General features: G+C 39.9%; 1 protein-coding gene across 1 annotated transcript in view; it reads left to right on the forward strand.

Moving 5' to 3' along the window:
- The window catches only part of LOC138968050 (glutamate receptor-like), a 108,330-nt gene that overhangs the window by 15,253 nt on the left and 67,730 nt on the right, over positions 1-25,347 (forward strand). The window contains exons 2-4 of the mRNA XM_070340613.1: positions 10,725-10,871; positions 18,544-18,873; positions 19,241-19,437. Coding sequence (XP_070196714.1) covers positions 10,725-10,871; positions 18,544-18,873; positions 19,241-19,437 — 674 coding nt within the window. The remainder of the gene's footprint in view (positions 1-10,724; positions 10,872-18,543; positions 18,874-19,240; positions 19,438-25,347) is intronic.

Here is a 25,347-nt window from a genome sequence, read left to right on the forward strand (position 1 = left end):
ACACCAATATATCGATTGGTAACGCCCGTTTAATCACTTTCTACTTTCCGGCTACACCCCCCCCCCCCCTTCCCCCCCCCCCCCCCCCCTCTCCAGTCCTTCTGGGCTTAGGTGCACGAACCAAGAATTTCAAGATTTTATTTTCGGCTTTAGGCCCACAAAAAGCTAACAAAAATACACAATTAAGTCACAAGCACAATGGGAGTGCGCGCAGGCACAGCAAACAGTGAACTTAATTAAACAACAAAAGAAAAACAGAACACACTAACAAACAGAAACCACATCTTCATCAACAAGATCTTATCGACAGGAACAGCCTCCTTTATGCTTGTTTTGCTACGCTAAAACAAAACCCATAAATAAAACAAACAAAAACTGTACCTAACAGTATAAAAACAAAAAACAAAACAAAACAGAAAGCAAACAGACAAACCAACAGGATAGGAACCACAACAAAACACAACGAAACACGTAAATCATCTAACGGAAATAACTCATAATAACACTAACCAACTTATTTTTTGATTTTACATTCATTAAAGCATTATATTTTTATAACATTTGCATGATGCTGAAAATAATTTCCAATATACTTCTTTCGTTCTTTCACGACACTCTCATATTGACAATTAAACAAAAAGTGAAATTCATCTAACCACTTCCACACAGCTTACATACTCTTTCATCCCTCGGGATGTTCAAAAAACGTTCTTGGTGAATAGGTAACTTATGATTACTCAACCTAAATTTTAATAATTTTTCTCTCATGAACCCAGTCAAACATATCAACTATTTTTCTAAAACAAAACCTCATTATTATACAAACAGTAATTATAACAAACGCCATTGCTGGCAGATTCACTTTTCCAGCATTGCAAATATTTATTGGTCTCGCAGTCTTTGTTTTACAAGCTTCTTAGAAACATTCACTGTAAACGGCTGGACAAACCACAAATCTGAAAACCCTAACTGGTTTAACAATGAATAAACATAAAACAGCCAAGGCAGCTTTTAATGTGAACTCTGAAATAAATTCAAATATAACTTTAACATCAGACAGATGGTATTAGTATTGAAGAAAAAGTTTGGCTTAATGCAAAAGAAACAACAACAGAAACCAGACTAAAAGAATTACAGTGGAAGATATTACACAATATATACCCAACCAATATTCTCCTCTTAAAAATGGGACTCGCAAATAATGATAAATGTCCATACTGTATTGAACAAGTTGATTATATTGAACATTTCTTTTTCTATTGCAGTAAAATTCACCATTTGTGGAAGCATGTTGAAACATTGTTCTACAATCGATATAACATAGCAATTATTTTACAAGCAACAGATGTGCTGATTTATGTGCGAGATAAGAATGGTTTGACACATGAAATGTTTAAGTATCTTACCCATTTAATCTTGATTGGAAAAATGTGTATAAGTAAATTTAGATATGGGACACCCCTTGAAATATTATTTATTTTTCAAAGGGACTTAACCCTCAGGGGCCTGGTATAAGTTGAGTGTTAAAAAGATTTGGGTGTATTGTAAACTGAGCTGAACATTAGGAATAAATTTATGTTATGATTATTTTTATTTATTTATTTATCTGAACATATTAGTTTACTGATAAGGTTTATTGATTTAAAAATTGTACACATTTGAAAAGAAAAGACCTATGAAGAAGGTTTGCTCCAAGCCACACACACAAAAAAATATATATATATATAATAAAAAGGCAAAAAATAATTGTAGTAGCAAACCTGCATGCAACTGAGGTTAAAAAAAAAAAAAAAAAAAAAAAAAAAAACATCAGACAAGAAATCTTTGAAGTGCCATTTTTTCAAATCAAGCATCAAACAATACCAATACACCAATAATCTACACTGGGCCTCTAATTTGATTGGATACTGTCCTAACTCTCCAAAAACTATACACGATGGGGTAGACTTATTCACTCTTAAAATCATTGTTAATTAGCGCAACTGAAATGTTGATATTAAATCAAGCTTCTCATGTCCCCAAACCTCACAGTAAAATTGGACATACACACTTTTTAAATAACTCTAACTGCATATCCAGTGGTAAATTATACTTACGACACTTTCTCAATAATGCAAACATTGCTCTATTTGCCAAAATACATTGTCTTTGTTGTGCTTTCTGAAATCTGAAACCGAAAGTGGGTGCCACGCAAATGGGAGAGAACAAACCGCGGACTCTGATTCGTTGAAATCACAACAAATATCAGTTTGAAACAACCCAGCGCTGCGGATGGCTCCCGTTTGGGTGGTATCTTTCTCCTGTACCTCAGCCCTGCTTCCCTCGACATATCCCCCCCCCCTCTTTCCATCCCTACGTCTCCCTTCATTTTGCTGGTGTTCTTTTACTCGTGTATGTCCTGTTTTTGTCGATTGCGATTTAGCTCATCCCACTGAACGTCGTGTATTTCTATTCCCATGACGTTTTGATTGTTCGGTCTGTTCGTTCTTCTCCCTTTATTTGTTGAAGTTTTGTTTTTCGTTCAGTTTCATATTTCGTTTGTGATTTACAAACTCCCTCAACAAGCCTCGTAAACTCTCGCCTTTTTGGCGTTTCTTTTGTTGATGCAACCCCTTGCCCCACTGATGCAACCCCTTGCCCCGCTGATGCAACCCCTTGCCCCGCTGATGCAACCCCTTGCCCCACTGATGCAACCCCTTGCCCCACTGATGCAACCCCTATTCCATCTCTCTGTAGTTTCCCGCATGTATGTTCTTATGCGTTTGCGAATTGTCCCTCCAACCCCACCCCGCCTTATCGAAATATATATGACGCTACAACCATATGAGTCCATCCTTATTCGTTTGCAATGTATTCCAACCCCAAGCCCCCACCGCCGCATCGCCATTCTCTGGCGTTCCCTGGCGTTCTCTTATTTAGTCCCTTCCTGTTCGCGTCTGTCTTACCCACCGCCACACATTTAGCTTACTCCCTTCTTTAATTAAGCGTTGTTGACTATGAATGTAGATGTAAATGCTTGTATAACTGTGTTTTAATTTTAAATGTGTCAAGCGCAAAGAGCATAATTGTAAAGTTATGATGTTGCGCTATATAAATGCTCATTTATTATTATTATTTATTATTCTTCTTCTCGTGTTCCCCTTAGAGTCAATTCTGCCTTCTGCTCCCCCCACCCCCCAACCCCCTTCTCCTCCCTCTCTTTTCCTGCTTCACTTCCTTGTCGCAATCCCCATTCAGTCTCTTCTTCTCCGTTGCCAGCACAATCGGATTCCTGTTGAAGCGCCCAGAAGGAGAATTGGGCGACGATTGGCTATTCTCAATGGCTCTTTCACAACTCAAGTTTGATCGCAACTTTATCGTCTGGATTCTCGCGTATAATTGCTTGTCATGTTAGATTTTTGGTTTGTTTGTGTTGTTTTTGTGTGTGTTTTTTCTTGCTTGTTGAGTTTATCCCTTTTTTCTGTTTATCTAGTTGTCACACAATTGACGGTCCGTTTATTTGGATTTCTGTAAAATGTAATGTTCTTCGAAACAGACGTGACTAATTGTAGAAGTTAAGATATTACAGCTACTTGTGGTTACAATATTAAATGAAAATAGTAAAAGAGCAAAGTTGCGCGTGCTAACACATTGATCTGCACATACCTTACAAGATGTAACTGAACTGAACTGAACTGAACTTTATTTTAGAGAGAGAGAGAGAGAGAGAGAGAGAGAGAGAGAGAGAGAGAGAGAGAGAGAGAGAGAGACTCAGACTCAGGCTCAGAACTCTATTACAAAAAGATAAAGGTTTTGGCAAAACCTATTCTTCCAACCTGTCCTTAGAGAGAAAGAGAGAGAGAGAGAGAGAGAGAGAGAGAGAGAGAGAGAGAGAGAGAGAGAGAGAGAGAGAGAGAGAGTAGAGAGAGAGAGAGAGAGAAATAAAGAGAGAGAGAGAGAGAGAGAGGGGAGAGATAAAGAGAGAGTGTGAGAGAGAGACAGAGAGAGAGAGAGAATGAGAGAGAGAGCGAGATAGAGAGAGGTAGAGAGAGAGAAATAAAGAGAGAGCGAGAGAGAGAGAAAGAGAGAGAGAGAGAGAGAGAGAGAGAGAGAGAGAGAGAGAGAGAGAGAGAGAGAGAGAGAGAGAGAGAGAGAGAGAGAGAGAGAGAGAGAGAGAGAGAGAGAGAGAGAGAGAGAGAGTCAAATATGTCTAATTCTCTCTCGTCCTGAAAGTACGTAACGCATCTTACTCAACCTTTTTTGATGCGTATAATTATATGTTCCGTTGTATCAATTAAGCGTATCATTCTTGTTTTTGTTGTTTATTCTTGACTTTGGAAAGGAGCAGTCTATCTATTTCATTTGCTCTTAGATGAAAGACCAACAGAAAAAGCTGAATTCTCAAAACAAAACAGTATCACCGAACGAATACCTCTGGCCTCGGTGGTCTGAAAATAGCCGACAGTCAGTAAGTCAAGGAGATCTCTCTTGATTTGCTAACGACTCAGAAAAGGAAATTGTAGACACAAAAATCAATACTCAAGACTCTGACGTAGTGTATAGTACACGCGCGTCTTGGCACTAACAGTTAATTTACGGATACACAAAAACCAAACACTTTTCCTTTTTTTTGGTAAGGCTAATACAATCTTGAGTCTGAGACTCGAGTGAGGTAAGTTTAGTGAACGTTTAATCAATGACAAAACTAAACATTCACCAGAGCCTCGTTCCAACGACGTCAAGATGAACCTTTGTCTTCGGCTCTTGGGGTTGCTCCGGCAAATATGGCAGGACGAAATTGACCAATGAAAGCTGAAACATTGAACTAAACAGACATTTTCCTTACAAATACGAATCTGACAATACAATACAGCAATAGAGGATACGCTATTGGAAATAGGACAAAGGGAAACAATCACACACACAAACACGAGTTATTGGCCTTTAAAATGGACAAACAAAATGTACAGCAGACAAAATCAATAAACATTGATGCTATGACTTGTCTTACAAAACGAATTGCTCTCGAAATGTTCAAAGCAAGAGAAAATGAGTTTCTGTAAGACTTCTGCAATAGAAAATGTATCACATTTCCAGGACACACAATAACGTCGGGGATATCATGATGAACAGGTGGCTTTAGCTATGAGAGCACGTGCACACACACACACATGCACGCACGCAAGCACGTGCACACACGCACGCACGCACACTCGCACGTACGCAGGCACGCACACACGCACGCACGTACTCACTCATACACACACACACACACACACACCCGGTGTTGTTGTTGTTGTTGTTGTTGTTGTTGTTGTTGTTGTTGTTGTTGTTTGTGTTCTTCTTCTTCTTCTTCTTCTTCTTCTTCTTCTTCTTCTTCTTCTTCTTCTTCTTCTTCTTCTTCTTCTTCTTCTTGATGTAGGGACTGTTTTTGGCAATATGATAATTACATGCAAATAACTGTACATGCCAGTTTGATGTTCATGCAAATGAGAAAAACAGTGTAGGCAAAAAGGGGAATGTTGTAATTAAGTGTATTGTTTGTAGTGTTTTTATTTTAAAACAATATCGATGTATAAGACGTTTGAAGGACACAAGTTTAGGAGAAAGGAAATACTAGTAAGGACGGGTGCACTTGTGACAGCATGAGTCAGAGAATAATTGAAAAAAGACGGCATTGATCGTTACAAAAATGACCAAACAAAGAAACAAAGAAAAACAATAAAAGAAAGAAAGCATTAAAATGAGAACACATACCACTATAATAACATCAGGGGAAAAGGTGGCAATAGGAAGGAGTAAAGAGAATAAGTGGTTTAAGCAGGGAGAAAATGCAACAAACAACAACAACAGTATACAATCCGATAATGAGGAAATGTAGGTCCATCATGCAGGATCCCACACACCCGGCTGGTCATCTCTTCCAGCCTCTGCTCTCGGGGCGCAGGCTCAGAACCCTCAGATGCCGTACGGCAAGACTCAGAAACAGTTTCTACCCCCAGGCTGTCCTGGCTTTTAATAACCGGTAAATGAACTCTACAGATTGTGACACGTTTTAGGATGCTCTAGGAGTATGCTTTTAGTAGCTGACATTACATAATGTGATATATAGAGTGGGTTTTAGTATGGTGACACCACTGTGACGCGATGAAGCCAGACTATGTTTTAGCAGCTGGTTTTATTACCGGAATACACATCTAGTATGTTTTAGTAGTTTTAGTCGTTCTTTAACCACTGTGATGTGTTGGAAGAGTTTATTTTTATGTGCTGTTTTAGAGGTACATTTTATCAGAATGGAACATGTTCAGTTCTTACAGTAGTTGATAGTGGGGGGGGGGGGGGGGGGGATCCTATCTTATTCTGCGTACTTTTATTGTGGTTCCGATAGCTCTTAGAGTTTCATAGTTCTCACCATGTCTGTATAGTGTATGTATTAGTTACTGTGATACCAAATTGTCCTACCCATGTATGTACATGTATGATGCTATGCGCCAGTGATGTATGAATGCTATTTATTTTTGTTTTTATCACACAGCAAGCTGCTTTCCTCGTGTATTTTTTATGTTCATTCATGTAGTGTACACTTGGCAATAAATTATCTATCTATCTAATCATCTAATTGACAAAAAGAATCAATAGAAGCACAAAAAAGTGCAATTCAACCAAGAAAGGGTAGCGGGTTTAAGACCAGTGGAGAAAATTACGTTCCTGTGTCTTCTCTTGCAGTCTGTTCCGGGTCAGCTCTTGCCTTTTTCCTGATTGCACAAAAAAAAAAAAAAAACAGGCGTGGGCCACATCAGCTCTGGAATTTCTCAGCACCAAGAACGGAAAATAAGTGAGGGTAGAGTCCGTTCCACGCTGCATTCAGCGGCGTCCATTTCATCCGGTTTAATTTCTATTGAGGGGTAATCGCAGTTTGGCATGGCTGCATTGGTTACATTTTGGCCTCAAGTGTCATTTTTGATTTGTCTCCCTTTTCAGCCATCCTTGGCATTTGATTGATGCATTTAGGGAATGTTTGCAGACATATGCACAGCAGAAAAATATACATGTGAATGTGTGAGTGAGATACAGACGATAAAGATATGTATTAATACATTTCCATGCACACTTGTAGCTTGTTTAATGTAAATTAGCGATCTGTGCTCCAAGGCAAAAAAAGAAATGCCGCTTCGATGTACCAGTAAATTCTTCTTCTTTTTTCTTCAAAACTAGGTGCACAATTTAATCAATTGGAAAGAAAGAAAGAAAGAAAGAAAGAATGGGAGGAAGAAAGAATGGGAGGAAGAAAGAATGGGAGGAAGAAAGAATGGGAGGAAGAAAGAAAGAAAGAACAAAAGAAAGAAAGAAAGAAAGAAAGAAAGAATGGGAGGAAGAAAGAAAGAAAGAAAGAAAGAAAGAAAGAAAGAAAGAACAAAAGGAAGAAGAGAATACAGCAGAAACAAATTAGACAGGTAGAACGACAGAAAGAAAGACAGAAAGAAAGAACGTTTTATAGAAGAAACTCCCGTGGCGAGTACAGCAACTCTCTTTGTCGACTGCATGTGGTCTTTAATTACACCGAGAAAACAACAACAACCAAAATACAGAATGATAGAATGAAAGAAAGAAAACAAAAAAGAAACAAAACAAAACAAAAATAAAGAAAGAAAGAAAGGAAGAGCGGTTTGTGGGAGAAACTCCCGTGGCGCTTACAGCAACTTCCTTGGTCGACTGCATGTGGTCTTCAATTACGCTCAGACAAAAAAAAACAAAAAGAAAACAAAACGAAAAACAGAATGTTAGAATAAAAGAACGAAAAAAAAAGCTAACAAGGCACACTTTTTGGGTAAGCCCGACGAGTCGATACATACATCTTTGCTCAGTTATGTGTGGTATTATGTGTGGTTATAGTGCTATATGGTTTATGTAAAATCAATGTCTTGTTTGTATTATTGTTATGTACCACCCCTGAATTCTCTATGAGATAATAAAGTATTCTTATTCTTATTCTTATTCTTATTCCATTGATAACATGGTTAGACTCGCTGAAGCCACAACACCCACTAACTTAGTAAATTATCACTCTAAAGACAGTATGAACCTTATTCAACGAGTGGTGTTCTTCTGTCATTATTCACACATGTGTATGTTGGTTTTTACAAGCCAAACGAATGTGTCCTTCTGTGCTACTAACTTTCAATTCACGATTGAACTGCGTGTTCACTGGACAAACCATCTGCGGTTTTCCAGTGTGTGGCAGTTTCAATTTGTGACCAAATGTTTGCCACGCAAGCAAGGTGCCAGATCACCACAGTTGGACATTCACATTATCGATGAATCAAAGGGCATAAACATAATGTTTAGGAGTTTCCGGTTCCCCCTAGCCCTGACTTCCAATTTGTGTAGACCCCGTCAAAAAGGTTAAGACAGGAAATAAACCCGATTTTGTGTAGACCCCGTCAAAAAGGTTAAGAAAGGAAATAAACCCGATTTTGTGTAGACCCCGTCAAAAAGGTTAAGAAAGGAAATAACCCCGATTTTGCAGAATTAACATGGGGGCAGAGAGTATCAGCGTCTTGTGTACAAATGTTGCTTAACTTTTGAGCTTGAGTTTATTTCAGAGGAAGACATGCGCTACCGCCTTACGTTGTTCTGTCATGCAGGACCACCACTATAAGCTTCTAGCTTGTTGCTGTTACCTGTGTATTTTGTCTACATGTCATGATTGTTACCTTTGTTAAAATAAACTTATGTTTAAACCAAGACATGTGCTCACATTATAACTTGCCCTTTGCAAAACAATCCGAAACAGACATACCACATACGTTCAAAATCAAGCATCACAAAAAGCACGATAGGTTATCAAATAGCCCGTCCATTAATTATAAAGAGACAACACATAACATACACCCGAAACTACAGATAGACTTCTGACTTATCAAAATCAAGAAGACTATTAAAACAAGATGTGTAAGTGTGTGGAATGCTTAATTCTTGACAAAGCGGATACATTACTTGTTGTCTAAAATAAAACGTTTACAAACTTACTTTTCTTGATTATTTCTATAAATGCTTTTTTTTTAGAAGAGTGTCTGCCAATTAGACACATTGAAGAAACAACTCCCCAAAACGACAAATGATCACGCGGAGATTACAAGTGATCACATTCTGTCATGCAGTTTGTTAGCAGGAATCACATTGCAACAGAAGCCAAGATCTCATTTCTCATCTTCATGATGATATTGAAACCCCGACCATGAAAGCTTTCATGGAGTTTGAGTTATCCTTTGAAAACTAAAATGACCGGGCCATGTCAGAGTTTCAACGCAAATATAAAGTTTATTGCAATATCTTTCAGCATGAATCACTGCTTACTGGCGAGCTGAAGACAAGCTGATCCGCATTACCAAAACACTTTGCATCAGCTATGCTTCTAAAGCGGCCTCTGCATGGCACTGTATGCCACGCTAGCCTCGTTTGGGCGCACCAATCAGTAAGCTAGAGTGAACAGGTTGTGACCTCGTCTTCGATCAGAGGATCCTGTGGTGCTTCATGATTTGAGAAGCGTTTTTCTTGCTATTCAAGTGGAATATATGAGACCTGAAATGCAAAAGTAATGCGGGCACGTTAATATTATTTTCTCGTTACGGTAAAAGATTGTAGGGCTCCAATACGCGCTGAGAATGATGGCATGCTCGTATGCAAACGGCTGCTGGTGAAGATGGGATATTTCGTTGCCCCCCCCCCCCCCCCCCCCCCACCCACGCCCTCTCTGTCTTTCTCTTTGTTGCTCTATCTGTCGTTCTTGCTGTCTTTGTTTGTCTATATGTCGGTCTTGTCTGTCTGTCTGTCTGTCTGTCTCTCTGTCTCTTTCTCTCTCTCTCTCGCTCTCTCTCTCTCTCACAGGGCCGGACTAGGCTAAGAGGAGGGGGGGGGGGGTTGCAAGTGGTGGACCAGGGGGATGTTCCCCCTGGCGGGGTCAAGGGGCAGAGCTGATGGGTATGTCATATTCTGAGATAGGAAAATGGTTGCTCCTTGCATGAAACGGCATAAAATAAACAATAATAACAAATGTTTTAAATAAGTGAGCTACATGTTTAGGCTAGGGGGGGGGGGGTTGCGCAACCTCCATAACCCCCCCCCCCCCCCCCCCCCGGTAGTCCGGCCCTGTCTCACTCTCTCGCTCTCTCTCTTTCTCTCTCTCTGTCTCTCTCTCTATATATCTCTCTCTGTCGCTCTCTGTCTCTCTGTATCTCTCTCTGTATCTCTGTCTCTGTCTCTGTCTCTGTCTATCTCTGTCTCTCTCTCTCTCTCTCTCTCTCTCTCTCTCTCTCTCTCTCTCTCTCTCTCTCTCTCTCTCTCTCTCTCTCTCTCTCTCTTAATGTCTGAGTAGTTTAACGCCTTTTGATTTACCACACTTAGTATTACGTCAAAGATATGCTGTGCATTGTATATTCTGAACATATTTGTGTTGTACTATTGCTACATGTTCGATTGCTACCTGCTTGTATTTATAATTACCTGCCTAGTATGAATTTGATGTTATGAATAACCACATATGTATGCTCTTCATGCCTCATCTTCATCATCATCATCATCATCATCATCATCATTATCATCATCATTATCGTCATCATCATCATCATCATCATCATCATCAATTTAATGTTGTGTTGTGTATCTGCACCTTGAATTTCACATTTTCATCAAGTAACGAGACACAGTTTAATCAATTAACAATTACCACACATTCTGTGTTTCAGGTCTGATATACGACAGTCAGTCTGGTAACTTGCCAGAGGAAGTCGAACAGGAAATAGCCAAAGCCAATCAGCAGGCTTCAAACCTTCTCCTCGTTCCGCGAACAGTCTACGTGGATGCTACGGACAGCTTCAACGTTTCCAGAGCACGTGAGTCACTATTGACCTACTTGTTAACGGGAGAGTTCGAGGGTTCTTACACATCTTACTGAGGACACAGCAAACGCAAAACAACGTTTTAAGTTTTTTCGGTGACTTTTTCATTATGAGCAGTGGTAATTTAGGTCTGTAGTTTGACCCGACTGCATTTACATGATATACACAAGTGTGTAGTGATGATTTATGTATCACATGTGAAGTCTCTCTCACATATGTATGCTAAAATACATACAAGACAAGACAAGACAAGACAAGACAAGACAAGACAAGACAAGACAAGACAAGACGAGACCATGCCATGCCATGCAATGTCATATCACACAACAACAACACAACACAACACAACACAACACAACACAACACAACACAACACAACACAATACAACACACTACAGCATTGTCTTCTTTTCAAACGGAAAGTTATCGAAAGAAAAAATGGAGGAAAAAACACATAAAAACAAAACAACAGGTTAACAAGCAAATAAGACAACAAACAAACAAACAAACACAACTCAAAAAACAAACTAAAACAATAACTGGAAAATAAAAAAGACGAATTTTAATTAAACAGCCATGAGGTGCCTAATGACGGTCGACCTGTCGGACGAAATTAACTTTTTTGTAACCCACCGAACTCTGACATGGATTACAGGATCGTTTCCGTGCGTACTTGGTCTTGTGCTTACGTGTACACACAAAGGGGGATAATGCACTACCTCGTGGTAGCGACAACAGGGGGTTGCAAACATTCTCACATCTCTGGGAAAGGGCTCCACTGGAGGACAGGGAATTAAATTACCAACTTGATTAAAACCCAGATGCGGTGTCGGTTAGCCGAGACTTCTCTTAAAATCGATTTTAGTACAAAGGTTGTTTGTGGAATCGGGTTAATCTCAATCCAAACCAAACGTATCGCCCTTTAGACGTGGGCAGTCTTCTCCTTTGTTTCTTTGTTACCTTACCCGTCTAGTCGAGTGTATATCCACCCCCTGTTTTCCTTTTTTTAATGTTTTTTTTTTAATCTACTTTTCTTTTTTCACTCCTGCGTTCCTCTCTGTCTGTCCTACTTTGTTTCTGTCTGTCTGTTGTTCTTTGTCTTTCTTTTTATGTTGATGCTTCTTGGATGTTATTTGGAATATAATTGAGAAATAACGACAGAGGATAGAGCGCACTGTCTGTATCTATAAAATATCTAAACATAATAAGGCAGTTCCGAACATTGTCGTCCATAATATTCACTAATCACCATGACCACTTTCCTGCGAGAACGCTGAAAGCAGTCACAGCTACTTGGACAGTCATTCGTGGGTTTGATGTATTCAGATATAATGTAGATTCAGCTTTATCTTCAGCGTTGTCTCTGCGTTTTCCTGTGAGGACATCAATTTCATTGAATTATCATTTTAAAAGAATAGAATATATTAATATTAATATTAATAGAATATTAAAGAGAAAAAAATGGATTATGAACAAAAACAGTGAGAAAGGAAAAGATAACCCAGCTCACAAAAGCTCTGCAGAATCTGATTCGTTGCAAAACCAGAAAAGGGACAGTTTTTAATGCTTTAAAAGATATGCGTACACCTTCGGAGTATTCCTGATCTGAGACCACCAATGCGCTAACTAAATCATCACTTCACACGTGTGTATATATGATGTAAATGAGGGCGGGTCAAACTACAGTCTGGCAGGGACCTAATTTCCCACTGCTCATGAAGACAAAGTCACCGAGACAAACTTCGTTATTGAAAAAAATCAACTATGTAATTTTTGAACGTAAGCAATCTATATTTTCCATATTCATGTCAAAAATCAATCTCGTCATAATCTTCAGTATTCTCAACAAATATAAAAAAAGAGGATGTTTTTCATTGAAAAACAATTTCAGATTCCATGCATTGCAGACAACGTGGGGATGGCTTGGAAAGGGTGCTGTGTATAAGTAGTGATGACATACAATTTCAATGCACGTGGAACCAGTAGATTATCTGTGGAGAGACCAGCACAGCTGTCAGTACACTGATGGATAAGTCTGGCTAGAACAAGATAATGTGAGCCCTCGGGTCCCCCCTGCCGGTACCAATAAATCACTTCCCCATGCAAAACCTAGAAACATTATGGTCGAATAGTGCAAATTACCAAGGGAATGTGATATTTTTCAGAAACGAGAAAGCCATTTTTGTTTTTTGGATTTGAAAAAAAAAAGTGTGAGAAGACACTGTATACGACAGCAATGTTCCTCAACTCAACTCAACTCAAATTTTATTGGCTTCAATTTTCATAGAAGAATTTGTCTTGCGCTTGGGAGAAAGTAAGAGTATAACATATAAAAACAGCATTCATATCACATTTCATGTATCACACACAGTAATCACTAGTATAAGCCTACAATTATCACATTTGTACCTGTATCATACATGCAAATAAATAGTATCACATTTCCACGTATCACACACAATATATACATTACATAACATACAGCAAGCTTCCATCTCCCGCGCCCCCCCCCCCCCCCTCCCACACATACATATCCTCGCACGTGCGTCGACTCCATACAAATGACATCATCAGTCCATTAACCAAAATGCACAATGACTAGTAGTTTAATCAGAAAAACAAAGCAGCACTAAAAACAATTGAAACCTCTCTGTATTAGTATACACTGAGGATAGTAGCTGTTCTGGTAATGAGGAATGCCTTTTTCGACTTTAGCCTCTGAATGTCCTGGGGAATTTAGGGCCGCATATTGTGAGGGGTGTTTTGAATGAACTTATAGGATTGATAGGTTATTTCAATGTTCTCTAGTTCGTTATGATGGACATTTTTTGTTGGATTTCTGCTAAATTTGGAACACTATTTGCTGTAGCTGCGTGCACTCCCCCTCTCTCTTTGTGCGAGGAGAGGGATGTTTTGGATGCACGTGTAGGATTGATATGAGGTTATTTCAATGTTCTCCAGTTAGTTATGATAGACATTTTTTGTTGGATTTCCGCCTAATTTAGTTCTCTGTATTTTTGCGCCTGCGTACACGCCCTCTGTGTGTGTGTGTGTGGGGGGGGATAAGCTGTGTATTGTGTTAGCTTAAAAGCTCTATGAACCAAACACTGAATTATAACCTTTAAAACCTTAATAACGAAACAGCAAGGCAGAATAGACGATTATGGTTGATTTTTGTCCACTATGCTTAAATAGCCTTTAAAAGAGCTATCAAGTGAGTGCATGCTTGCACTAAGTGCTATAGAGTAGGATTTTGTTTTGCTCTACCATTTTGTGTCGTACCTGTATGCCATAAGAGAGTGACGGTCCGCGTGATTCTTATTCATGACGTTGCTGTGTCAATCATACGTTGCAATTTGTCTGCCGGCTGACGCATTGCTTTCGAGATCCATGCGCCATGCACGATGTGAAATAATGCAGCTGGCCCATTTGTTATTGACAGAAACAAACTGACCTCTCCATCTTTGAGACTGAACTCGCGATCAAGAGAGGTTTGATTCTGCTGGCATGGAATGTTCAGATGTAAATAACTTTGCCTCAAAACATCGATAAAGTTGTAACTAACGTGTTCTGTTTGTATTGTTAATTTATTTTTGTGTGTGTTCTTTTAAAGACCCACACGATTTTTTTCCACTGATAATCTGCCTTCATTTGACTAAGCCGTGTACATAATTATTTCTTGTGTCAAAGCAAGCATTTTTGAAGTAACTTACACAAAACAATCTGTAAACGAAATATGACCTGCATCGAAAGACGGCTGTTCCGTCCGACTTTAAAAACAAGTCGCGTAAGGCGAAATTACTACATTTAGTCAAGCTGTGGAACTCACAGAATGAAACTAAACGCACTGCATTTTTTCACAATGACCGTAGTCCGCCGCTCGTGCAAAAGGCAGTGAAATTAACGAGCCTGTTTAGCGCGGTAGTGGTTTCGCTGTGCTGCATAGCACGCTTTTCTGTACCTCTCTTCGTTTTAACTTTCTGAGCGTGTTTTTAATCCAAACATATCATATCTATACGTTTTTGGAATCAGGAACCGACAAGGAATAAGATGAAATTGTTTTTAAATCGATTTCGGAAATTTATTTTAATCATAATTTTTATATTTTTAGTTTTCAGAGCTTGTTTTTAATCCGAATATAACATATGTATATGTTTTTGGAATCAGACAATAATGAAAAATACGATACACGTAATTTTGGATCATTTTATACAAAAATGATTTTAATTACAATTTTCAGATTTTTAAGGTCGACCAAAGTCATTAATTAATTATTAAGCCTCCAAGCTTAAATGCAATACCAAAGTCCGGCCTTCATCGAAGATTGCTTGGCCAAAATTTCAATCAATTTTATTGAAAAATGAGGGTGTGACAGTGCCGCCTCAACTGTTACAAAAAGCCGGATATGACGTCATCAAAGACATTTATAAAAAAAAAACGAAAAAAAAATCCCGGGGGTATCATACCGAGGAACTCTCATGTAAAGTTTCATGAAGATCGGTCTAGTAGTTTACTCTGCATCGCTCTACACACACACACACACCACGACCCCCGTCTCGATTCCCCCTCTATGTTAACACATTTAGTCAAAACACCAGCCCCCGTAGCGCAGCGGTTAGCAAGTCAAGTCAAGTCAAGTTTTATTCCGATAAAACCCCGTGAGGGTACATGGAAAATTAAAAAACACAATAAAAACACATTTCATTCAACACCAAATAAAAGGAACTAAAACAAAAAGAAATCAGACTATGTACAGAAAAGGGAGTTGAGGGGTGAGGGAGAGCAAAAACAATACAAGAAACAATTCAACAATAATAATAATAATAATAATAATAATAATAATAATAATAATAATAATAATAATAATAATAATAATAATAATAATAAAACACACAAAGTAATTACATACATTTCTTTACTATGGGAAATGGGGGGAAGGGGGAGGGGGGGTGATGGGTGAGTTAACATAAGGACAAAGATACTATTACAAACAACACAAAACAGATAACGGAGTATAAAGCTAAAAGAGAATTAAATTTTACTCGCTTCTCAAACAGTCCATGACAAGTGTCATGAACTTTGCGAGTTTTAGCAATAAACTCTTTTTTGTAGTGGAAAAAAGCTCTCTGAATTTAACTGAATTGGGGCGGGCATAATAATAGCACCGTAACAACTGTTTTCTATAATTGGTAAAAAAAGGACATACAAAAATATAATGGAACTCGTCCCCAAGGTCACCTGATGAACATTTGTGACAGATTCTGTCTTGTCTGGGAATACTAAGAGTCCTACCTTTTTGTATAGGCAATTTATGATTCAGTGTTCTAAATTTTAAAACAGCGTTTGCTAAATTAACCGGCAGGATGGACAAGTACTTTTCAAACTCAAAATTCTCTTTATACATTCTATAATTATAATAAAACTCATTGTTATTTATTTCTGAATGCCAGGTTTGGACAAATTGGTCTTGTAGCCTATTTTTCATCAGTGCTTTGAAAGTATTAAAATAACCACCATCCGTTACATTATCGATAGTTTGATTGTGCCAAAAATCACTAAAGCCTAACTCATTTAGAACACCATGGACAGAAAGCAAATATTTTGACTTGTATACACCAGATTCATACATTTTAAACAAAAAACGATATGTCACACAAGAAAGTTTGTCAGAACCATTTGAAAATGCAAGTTTGTACCAAAAATTCAACATACGACATTTCGCTTGAATACTTACAGGGAACTGACCTAATTCACCCAAAACCATGTTTGTTGGTGTTGATTTGCCAACTTTCAAAATCATCTTAAAAAATCGTATCTGTAATTTGTTAGCTAGATCAGACATGTAAGGGCACCATACTTCAAAACCGTAAAGTAAAATAGGGACCACAGTTTTTTCAAAGAGGTCAATTTGGACATCAAGAGGCAAAAACAGTTTTCTAGTTTTACGTAATAAAGCAAACATGGCCTTGGAGGCACGGTCATACAAATTCTTCTGTGCAACAGTAAATTTACCATTGTAGCTAAATTTAATACCCAGGTATTGAAAATCATACACAATATCAAGTTTCCGACCATTGAATGTAAATGTCGGAATTTTTCTTACTTTCCCTCTTGAGAAAATCATTACTTTTGTTTTAGTTACATTCAATTTCAAAAACCAATCTTTACAATATCTGTCCATAATATCTAGAGCAATCTGCAAGGATTCTGGCGATTCAGCAAAAATAACCGTATCGTCAGCATACAACAAAATGAACAACCCATACAGAACGTTAATATCACTGTTGTCACAGTTTACATTTTCGGATTCACGTCCTAAGGTATTTAGAGCTGACTCCCGATCAAAATAATTCTTCAGATCGTTTAAATATACGGAAAAAAGCAGGGGAGACAAGTTCTCACCTTGTCTCACACCGGCAGAACAAGAAAAAAAGTCAGCGCATCGGGCAGCTGGCCGGGAGGTCGTGGGTTCGAATCCCATCAAGGTCATGTGGGTTTTTCGGGCTACGGTCGGCTCCTACCCAGAGTGGAAGTGCTATGGTTCCTATGGGAAGGCTAGGATCACACAGCCGAGTGTTATTCACTTAACAAATGCGACTTTGAGGGTGCTCAGGTTCTGAATACCTGACCAACACCGCAGGTGCGGCAGTTCTCGGGCCTGGTTGACAGTAAGCGTAGAGTGCTGCCCTGTCACGTAGACTCAAACCAAAATTGAAAATCCAAAGCATCATTATAATCATCCTCTCCTCATTAATCATCCAAAATATAAATTGTCCTTGCTTTTGTGGCCCTTCATGCCCGGAGCTCTCATGGTGACTTTGGTCTCAGTGTTCCTGTTCCTTAGTGAATAGTAGTTCTGCTGTCAGTCTTCAACGTGTGACGTTCTGGGGGGTCGACGGAGGCACGTGGTGGCGGTCTGCTCACTCAATCTGGCTCCGCGACTTAGCAGTCAATGTCGTTTGTAGGGGGCATAGTAGGTAGTGGGCTGCGTCCGTCAGCTCGGGACAGACCCACTACCAAGCACCGTCGAAGTGACTCAGCAGAAGTGCAGTGTCATCTTCCGAGGGTAGCCTACCGCAGCGACCCGACATCCTCCCTGTAGCGTCTGTAAAATCGACAAGTCTGGCAGCGGAACGAAATTCAGAGGTGGTTGGAGCAGCGAGTGCAGGGACGGGGCGGCGTGAGAGCACAACGGGACAAAGGAACAAGTGTAAAGACGAAAAAAAAAACCGAAAAAAAAACTTGACTAAATGTAAAAATAGGCCCCGATAGGTACACAGATAGGTACACATGAAGGAGGCTAATCCTGTCAAAACACAAAACAAAACTCAGAATTTGTTTTTTGACTAGAAGTACAATGCCTTTGGCACAGTCAACCAGCCAAGGCATTGCATACCCCCAGCGAAGGACACACACACGCGCGCACGCACGCACGCACGCACGCACACACATACATACACACACACACACACACACACATACACATACACACACGTACACACACACACACACACTATCTCTCTTTCACTATCTTTCACTCTAGCTCTCCATCTCCCTCCCCCTCTCTGTTTCCCTCACCCCCTCTCCCACCCTACCCCCTTTCTCTCTCTCCCTCTTGTCTCCCTGCTCTGTCACATGATACATGTTCTTGGCGTGGTGTCCGCAGTGTGCTCGCTGCTGTCTCAGGGCGCCATCGTGTTGCTGGGTCACGCGGGACGACCCACACTGGACACCGTCAGGGCGTACTCCGAGAGTCTCGAGATCCCCTTCATCTTCTTCAACAACCCGTCGGACCCCCGCACGCGTGGCGACGCCAAGAAACGCAGCCTGCAGTTCTTCATGCAGCCCAGCATCACCAAAGCCATCGTGGACGTCGTGCAGACCTATCGCTGGGACGGCCTGCTCTACATCTACTCCACTGACGAAGGTGAGTCTGTTAATGATATACGGTACCGATACTTGTACCGCTTGCTCTACATCTACTCCACTGATGAAGGTGAGTGTTAATTATATACGATACCGATACATGACCAGCCTGCTCTACATCTATTCCACTGACGAAGGAGAGTTTATTAATGATATACGGTACCGATACATGTACCGCTTGCTCTACATCTATTCCACTGACGAAGATGTGTCTATTGATGATATACGGTACCGATACATGCAGAGCCTGTTCTACATATACTCCACTGACGAAGATGGGTGTATTACGGTGTCAATGCTACTTTTGCTGGAGCAGATTCACGACTTTGCCCACGAATACCTGTTGTTGTATTAAGCCTGTTTTCTTTTTAACGTGTATTCGTGTATTTCGTGTATTTTTTTTACTAAACCTCCTTCTTTCTTTCTTGTCTTTTCAGCGTTATTTCGGCTGGAGCAGATCCACGACTTTGCCCACGAATACCAGTTCTCGCCCGAGGTGTCGGCACGCTACGTCGCGAACACGACCGCGTGCCTCCACCTGTTGAAGACTATGCACCACGCAGACAGGAACAGGGAAATCCGCATCGTCCTTGACCTGCCGCCTCCCGATGCTCAATTTGTCATTAATGCTGTGGTGAGTGGTTCTTTTTCATTTTAGTCAAGTTTTGACTAAATGTTTTAAAATAGAGGAGGAATAGAGGACAGAGTCGTGGTGTATGTGTGTGTGTGTGTGTGTGTGTGTGTGTGTGTGTGTGTGTGTGTGTGTGTGTGGGTGATTGTGTGTGTGTGTGTGTGTGTGTGTGTGTCTGTCTGTCTGTGTGTGTGTGTGTGCGTGTAGAGCGATTCAGAGTAAACTACTGGACCGATCTTTATGACATTTTACATGAGAGTTCCTCGGTATGATATCCCCAGAGGTGTTTTTCTTTGTTTTTGATAAATGTCTTTGATGACGTCATATCCGGCTTTTTGTAACAGTTTAGGCGGCACTGTCACACCCTCATTTTTCAATAAATTTGATTGAAATTTTGACAAAGCAATCTTCGATGAAGGCCGGACTTTGGTATTGCATTTCAGCTTGGTGGCCTACAAATTAATTAATGACTTTGGTCATTAAAAATCTGAAAATTGTAATTACAAATATTTGTTTGTTAAACGATCCAAAATTACGTTCATCTTATTCTTCATTATTTTCTGATTCCAAAAACATAAATATGTTATATTCGGATTAAAAACAAGCTCTGAAAATTAAAAATATAAAAATTATTATCAAAATACAATTTCCGAAATCGATTTAAAAACAATTTTATCTTATTCCTTGTCGGTTCCTGATTCCAAAAACATATAGATGTGATATGTTTGGATTAAAAACACGCTCAGAAAGTTAAAACGAAGAGAGGTACAGAAAAGCGTGCTATGCAGCACAGCGCAACCACTGCCGCGCTAAACAGGCTCGTCAATTTCACTGCCTTCTACAGACTACTGTCATTGTGAAAAAATGCAGTGCGTTCAGTTTCATTCTGTGAGTTCCACAGCTTGACTAAATGTAGTAATTTCGCCTTACGCGACTTGTTTTCTTTTATGGAGGGGGGGGGGGGGGGGGGGGGTTGGAGGATTTTGTTTTGTTTTAGGGTGGAGGTGTTGATGATGAATGATTGTTATGATGTTGATGGTGGTTGTGGCGGTTGTGGTGGTTGTGGTGGTGTGTGCGCGCGCGTGTGTGTGTGTGTGCTTTTTGTGTGGGTGTGGGTGTGGTTGTGTGTGTGTGTGTGTGTGTGTGTGTGTGTGTGTGTGCGTTGGGGGGGGGGGGGGGGGTTGGTGTTGGACGTGTGTGTGTGACAATCTGTGTAGTTTCCAAGTTTGTTGTATTTTCTTTTTGTTGTTTATCCCTTCAGTCCGTTAGTGTAAGTGCCACCAGCCGGGATAGCGTATTTTCTCCTCGTTATATTTTGAATACATGTATCTGAGGAACTGAAGTGAGAAGTGGATATTTGATGCGAGGCTGGTATTCATATTGCATAGAGGTAGAGGAATTTGCACGCGCAGTGTGTTGAAGAGGACACATCGTACTACAAGTCAGCAGAAGCACAGCTTCACAAGAGGGGCAAAGCTGACTAATGTGAATGTCAAAATGGAGTGAGATGTCGTTAGTTCAATACTGCACACACACACACACACACACACACACACACACACAACACACACACACTCACACACACACACACACACACACACACACACACACATGCACGCAAGCGCGTACGCTCGCACGCTCGCACGCACGCACGCACGCACGCACGCACGCTCACACAAATACACACACACATCTATCAGAACAAGCACAATGGTAGTGTAAGTCTCCCTTTCAGAACGTGTTCACTGCTTTCATCAATCGTAAAGTCTTGAGTGGATATTTGCAACACCAAGTTTCATCGCGCAAGGGGTGCCAAGCAATACTTTCAGACACTTTCTTTAGAATCTGTACCGCCACCATCCCCCATCGTGAAGTAATTTGCGTCGTAGAGTGGCTGTTGGAACTACCAAGTTGCATCCAGTACAACGACGTAAAGTGGCTGTGTCTAAAAGAGGGCAATCGAATTCCGAGTCGAGATAGACTGACCAAGGGATTGTTCGTTAATGGCATTAGTCGTGGCGAGAGAAAGGACTACTAATGGGGGACGTTACTTGGTGTTCATTGTCGTGAAATGCGGAGCGCCGAGGAAGCCTTTTATATTGGGATTTCCCGGTCGTGAGACCGTCCGGGTCCCGTCTTAGACGCTTTTTACATTTAGTCAAGTTTTGATTACATGTTTTAACATAGAGGGGGAATCGAGACGAGGGTCGTGGTGTATGTGTGTGTGTCTGTCTGTGCGTGTGTGTGTGTGTAGAGCGATTCAGACCAAACTACTGGACCGATCTTTATGAAATTTTTTGACATGAGAGTTCCTGGGAATGATATCCCCGGACTTTTTTTTCATTTTTTCGATAAATACTTTTGATGACGTCATATCCGGCTTTTTGTCAAAGTTGAGGCGGCACTGTCACACCCTCATTTTTCAATCAAATTGATTGACATTTTTGTAAAGCAATCTTCGACGAAGGCCGGACTTCGGTATTGCATTTCAGTTTGGTGGCTTAAAAATTAATTAATGACTTTGGTCATTAAAAATCTGAAAATTGTAATAATTGTTTTTATATAAAACGATCCAAATTTACGTTCATCTTATTCTACATCATTTCCTGATTCCAAAAACATATAAATATGTTATATTTGGATTAAAAACAAGTTCTGAAAATTAAAAATGTAAAAATTATGATCAAAATAAAATTTCCCAAATCGATTTAAAAACAATTTCAACTTATTCCTTGTCGGTTCCTGATTCCAAAAACATATAAATATGATATGTTTGGATTACAAACACGCCCAGAAAGTTAAAACGAAGAGAGGTACAGAAAAGCGTGCTATGCAGCACAGCGAAACCACTACCGCGCTGAACAGGCTCGTCAGTTTCACTCCGTTTTGCACAAGCGGCGGACTACTGTCATTGTGAAAAAATGCAGTGCGTTCAGTTTCATTCTGTGAGTTCCACAGCTTGACTAAATGTAGTAATTTTGCCTTACGCGACTTGTCTTGTCGTTGTCGTCGCTTCTCTGTCTGGCTGTTTGTCTTGCTGGCTGTCTGGTTGAGTTCCTGGCTGGTTGTCTGTCTGTAAACTTGTTTTCATACAGAAATCAAAAAGATAATCAAAAATACTGTAATCAGACAAGATAATAAAACAAAAAGTAAAACTAACCAAACAATGCCGTGAACACCAAAACAAAGTTAATGAGCAAACCAAAATGATATAATACTTATAATACACAAAGTACACACAGTTACTGAATGAGTCTGTAATTACCAAATAGCAAGATCTAGATCAGCACTTTTCAGGACGTGTACGGGTAACGTCATCAAATCTAGTTTTTACGTCACGCGGTTGCCAAGATCTGCAGTCTTGGTGGGAGCAAAACAACGTATGCATTTGGAACATTGGAGAACATAAGGTGACGCAATATCTACACGTACGCGTACATGTCTTTGCTACACAGTAACACGTTCGACCATCTAAATTAGAACACTGTAATGACGAGTATGCACCGTACCTTCCCTGCCGACCTTCAACTTCGTGTTACATGTTAATCAATCATGTTCACATGACACTCCGCCAAGCAAAAGGTGTTGGAGCCAGGGTTCAAGGACGTAGCAATCAGATCTGGAGACGGGTAATGGCTTTGCTCTTCTTTAGTGGACAGCTTCCTACCAGAGGATTTACACGATGTTCAGCGTCTTGAAATGGAGATTTTAACAAGTCATTTGATGCGAATTTCAGATGTCGTCTTTTCGCAGGGTTATAGCCAAATGAGCCATTTGTAGTGGTTTATAATTAGCTCCTGGTCGTATTGTTTTAGCAAAATGAGCAATTTGGACTAGGTTGTAGACGGCTCCTTGTCGTATAGTCTTAGCAAAGTGAGAAATGTGTAGTGCGTTTTAAATGGCTTCTTGGTACAGAGGTAGGGGAAGGGCTCCTAATATGGACCACTTTTTGTTTCATGCTGATAACTAGCTTGTTTTCTTGCGAAAAAGTTTCATTTTGTGTTTGGTAGTCCTTCTCTCTTAGGTTAACCGTTAGGCCTAATTAGAGTGGAATAGCTTTGATAAAAAAAAATCCCTGCGCTTAGAACTGTACCCACGGAATACGCGCGATATAAGCCTCATATTGATTGATTGACATTCAGCAAAAATTAAATACAGAAAAAAAAATCAAAAATGGTCCATATTAGGAGCTTGGGCGCCTAATATGGACCAGTGAAGCGGCCTTCACGAATCACTGTAAAAAGCCCCCTATACTTCAAAATAACATGATACAACTCAGTGTACAATTCAGACTAATTAAACTATGCTTTAGATTTATCTGTTTCGGGTTGATGAGAGCATTATTTGAAGCACAGGAAACTAAAGAAGCTTATCAAAAACAGAGTGATAATAAGTGAATTTATCAACTTCCACGAAAAGAAGACTTTTTGTTATATTTTTTTTTAAATCTCGAGGGCTTGTTATAGGTTATTTCCAGCAAGCTTCTTAATGAATTAATGAAAATAGCCTTTAGCTTTTATTTTCTTCGATTTGTTGAAGGTGGTCCGTATTGGGGGACTCGCACATACTTTGAGATGTTGCTATTATTTTTTGTTTGCAGTAGAAACTCGGGGTCAACACTGCTAAAATGTTACAAATAGCTGTCATAGCAATTGTTGTGTGATAAAAGCTTTGGCTGTGGACAGAAACGAGTCCGTTTTAGGCGGCAAATTTAGAGTGAACGCTGCCAAAAGTGAAAAAAAGAGAAAAAGCCTAACGGTTGTCAGATTTGTGTTTCTGCAACTGTTTTGACATGTGCAAGTTATCCAGAGAGGGTGAATACGTAGAGGTTACATGCCGAGTCTCAGTGATTATCAAAAATAATGGTCGAAGTTTGCGGATCATGAAAAATGCGAGCTTTAGCGAGCTTTTTCATGACCGCGAACTGAGACCATTATTTTTTATAATCACTGAGACGAGGTGTGTAACCTCTTTATTCCTCCTTTCTTCAGTTATTCAAAGAAAAGAGGAGTTTTTTTGCGAAAGTTTGATCGAATCCTATTCTCTCAACCAGTCAACCTGCGCAGGCGATCGATTAATGCGCGGTTGTATAGTTCCGTGCAAATCATTCCATTCTGTTAACACTTCTTGTCAGTTTTCCTATTTTGGGCTAAAATCAAGTACACAGATATGCTGTTATTCTGCTGTGGCTCCAAAGGCAGATATTGTGTGTTCTGTATATGTTTTGGTATCGCTTAGGATAATGTTTTTTCGTCAAATGGGACTAGCAGACGAACTTTTGCACCCGTGTTCCAACGTTAAAAACTGTATGAAGTTCAGTTTTCTGGGGAAAATAGTGTATGAAACCCCTTTATGTTGTTTAAATTGATGAGATGTGTGCATTTGGTTGCGTGTGATCTGTTTATTAAATGAAATATTGTTGAAAACTGACCGTCGGATTGCAGTCTGTTGTCGAAGGAACTGAGTGAAAAGAAGGGGAACTACTCTTGTTGCTAGACAAAGTATGAGTTACTTGCCTTGGGAAATTGCTTGTGATGAACGGCTTGAGCACGGCAGATGAGATTCAGAAAACAACCGAACTCATGGATTTTATATGGAGATTCATGTGTTCAGGCCTGTAGTTGTTAATTTAAATGCGGTATGTTTGTATTGTTTGCTCCAGAGATGTATACTTCGTACATTAGAGCGTTCGGAACTTTTCAGTCGCAAAAAGTAGTACCGAAACAGAACAACCTCTCAACCCATTGCACTATCGAGGATTCAGGCTGTTGCTGGGTCGTTATTTGTTTGGTTGCTGGGTCATTATCGAAAAATAACTACCCCTACAAGTTTACAGAGGTAAAGAAGCAGAGGGGGGAATAAAATGTTTTTGAGCGCTCTAGCGCCGTTAGTTTGTCAGAACAGGAGGTGGTC

The sequence above is a fragment of the Littorina saxatilis genome, linkage group LG6, assembly GCF_037325665.1.
Source record: "Littorina saxatilis isolate snail1 linkage group LG6, US_GU_Lsax_2.0, whole genome shotgun sequence".
In the NCBI taxonomy this organism is placed as follows: domain Eukaryota; kingdom Metazoa; phylum Mollusca; class Gastropoda; order Littorinimorpha; family Littorinidae; genus Littorina; species Littorina saxatilis.